The following is a 2748-nucleotide window of genomic DNA, read 5'->3' as shown; positions in this document are numbered from 1 at the left end:
GACTGAGTTTTTTTTTCATTGGTTTTTTTGACTGAGTTTTTTTTTTCCCCCCTCTGCACGTGCCTGATGATATGCAGTAACTAACGTGACTGTTAGACGCTGTTTGCTGAACGATTTGTTCATTTGAACTGAAACTGAGTGAAAAAGCAGCTAAAGGTAAAATGAAAATCATCCATAATGTCAGTGGCAGGAAAACGTCTGCTGATCCGCTAAAAGCGCGTGTAGCGCGTTAGCTAACTTTAAAAACATTTAGAGCCACTAAATTAATTTTTCCATATAAAGTATAACTTCACTGTTTGTGATGCAGCAAATGACGTTTATTCTGTACCCAGAATGCATCACTGCTGACGGTTTACAGTTTGAACTGCTGGTGTCCTGATGTCTACGATCAATTAGGCTAAATTAGTAGAGCTAGCAAAACTCAACAACTGAAAGTTTAGAAAAAACCCTTCCTGACCTTTACAGCCTGGTGTAATGTCGGATCTGACCTGTGGAGGGCGATAAAGAACACATGTTCAGTCATTGACACATGGTGGGTATCAACATGGCTGAAGTAAGAGCTTTAGCATTAGCTTCAGCTAAATACCGTTAGCGTCTGCTAAATCCTTCAGGTGTGTTCTGTAGATCCAACCAGCCGATCCTCTGAGGTTCTGATCCAGAGAGACGTGATTGGTTGGCTGGTTGGCCATGATGAGAACTTCCTGTTCCTGTTCTTCACTTCCTGAAGAAGCTCAGCTGGACTGAGACCCAGTGAAGGAGGAGAACCCGACCTGACTGATTGAACTCAAACTCTCCTCTCTCAACAGTTCAAGACCAAATATGGAAAGAGGAAGGTCCATGTGACAGTCACGGTGAACGAGTCGCTCTTCAACTCCACCAACGGCACCCAGGAGGTCATGGAGGTCACCAGGGAGGAGGTGATCCCCATACCTGGCCAGGTGAACGGGGTCAACGCTCTCGGCCTGGTGGTCTTCTCCATGTGCTTCGGTCTGATAATCGGCAACATGAAGGAGCAGGGCCAGGTCCTCAGAGACTTCTTCGACAGCCTGAATGAAGCCATCATGAGCCTGGTGGCCATCATCATGTGGTAAATCTTTGTTCTCCTGGTCCGGACCTGAAGCGGTCGACCTGCAGTCACTCTGGTCTTCGTCTCCTTGCAGGTACGCTCCCATCGGCATCCTGTTTCTGATCGCAGGGAAGATCGTGGAGATGGATGACCTGACACAGATGGGCGGCCAGCTGGGCATGTACACCATCACCGTCATCATCGGGCTGCTGATCCACGGCGTTCTCATTCTGCCCACGCTGTATTTCGTCATCACTCGACAGAATCCCTTCATCTTCATCGCTGGGCTCCTACAGGCTCTGGTCACGGCTTTGGGAACATCTTCCAGGTGAGGAAGGTTTTCTTCTCTCTGCCAGTCACTCATCAAGCACCAGGCCACCTGCTGGGCCCTCTGACCACCAGCAGGTGGCGCTAGTGAAATGTTCTGCCCAAAGACACAATGACAGATCAGGAGTCGAACCGGGAACCCACCGACAGAGGGACAACCTGCTACCACCGTCGGCCAAATGAAGCTTCTATCTTCAGCCTCAGCTAAAGCGTTAGCCTAATCCGTTAGCCTCATCCATTAGCCTCATCCGGTAGCTTTGTTTCCATCCAAATGTCAGGATGAATTCTGATATTTTTTAAATTTCTTCTCCATCTGCTGGTTCAGAGAATCAAGGGATAAAAAAAGTCACTTTGAAAAATGAACCTTCATGTTTTCATCCTGAATGATCTGAATTATTATTGAGTCTGTAACTTTACAAACTGCAGATCTAGAGTTGGAAATCTAGACCATCTAGACTTTCAGACTGACTTCCAGCTGAGATCTGAGTCTGTGTGACTCTTGAAGCCCGGTCCGGGTCGTCAGGCGGACTCAGAACCAGCGTTCTGGGTCCGGTCGGTACCGTAGTTCCTCTGAAGCGTCTGTCCTGTCCGTGTCGCCGTCCAGCTCTGCCACGCTGCCCGTCACCTTCAAGTGTCTGGAGGAGAACAACCGCATCGACAAGCGGATCACGCGCTTCGTGCTGCCGGTCGGCGCCACCATCAACATGGACGGCACGGCTCTGTACGAGGCGCTGGCGGCCATCTTCATCGCCCAGGTCAACAACATGGAGATGAACTTCGGCCAGATCATCACCATCAGGTAAACAAGGGTAACCATGACGACGGTTCTGTAGAGAACAACCAGTAAGACTTACTGGTTTCTGTCTCCTGACTGGGAAGCATCACAGCGACGGCAGCCAGCATCGGCGCCGCCGGCATCCCGCAGGCCGGCCTGGTTACCATGGTGATCGTACTGACCTCCGTTGGACTTCCTACTGATGACATCACTCTCATCATTGCAGTTGATTGGTTCCTGTGAGTATAATCCCAGTAAACACGACCAACTGGGGCAGCAGGTGGGCTCCACTGGGGTCATTGCAAAGGTCATTCTAAAGGTCAACGGCAGCTCCACATCCTCCAGCACCTACTGACACACTTCTCCTTCTCCCCGGAGCCTCGTGCCACATCTTCCCTTTATTGAATATTTTAGAGTTTTAACATAGAAACATAATTAGGTTCTCAAATTAATCATTCCAATTAGAAAACCAGGACCAGAAACGGCTCGGCTAACTTGGGCGACTGGAGAAACGGCTCGGCTAACTGGGGCGACGGGAGAAACGGCTCGGCTAACTGGGGCGACGGGAGAAACGGCTCGG

At 49.9% G+C, this 2748-nt stretch overlaps 1 protein-coding gene across 3 annotated transcripts in view; it reads left to right on the top strand.

Moving 5' to 3' along the window:
• LOC103153958 (excitatory amino acid transporter 1-like) overlaps nt 1-2748 on the top strand; it is a 10687-nt gene that overhangs the window by 5837 nt on the left and 2102 nt on the right. For all 3 annotated transcript variants that reach the window (XM_016662305.1, XM_016662304.1, XM_007575058.2), the window contains 4 exons: nt 807-1087; nt 1161-1394; nt 1998-2192; nt 2273-2407. In XM_016662305.1, coding sequence (XP_016517791.1) covers nt 807-1087; nt 1161-1394; nt 1998-2192; nt 2273-2407 — 845 coding nt within the window. The remainder of the gene's footprint in view (nt 1-806; nt 1088-1160; nt 1395-1997; nt 2193-2272; nt 2408-2748) is intronic.

This window comes from Poecilia formosa, unplaced genomic scaffold (assembly GCF_000485575.1).
Source record: "Poecilia formosa unplaced genomic scaffold, Poecilia_formosa-5.1.2 Scaffold368, whole genome shotgun sequence".
Taxonomy (NCBI): domain Eukaryota; kingdom Metazoa; phylum Chordata; class Actinopteri; order Cyprinodontiformes; family Poeciliidae; genus Poecilia; species Poecilia formosa.
Note: the sequence above shows the minus strand (reverse complement) of the source record. Positions and strands in the feature narration are given on the sequence as shown.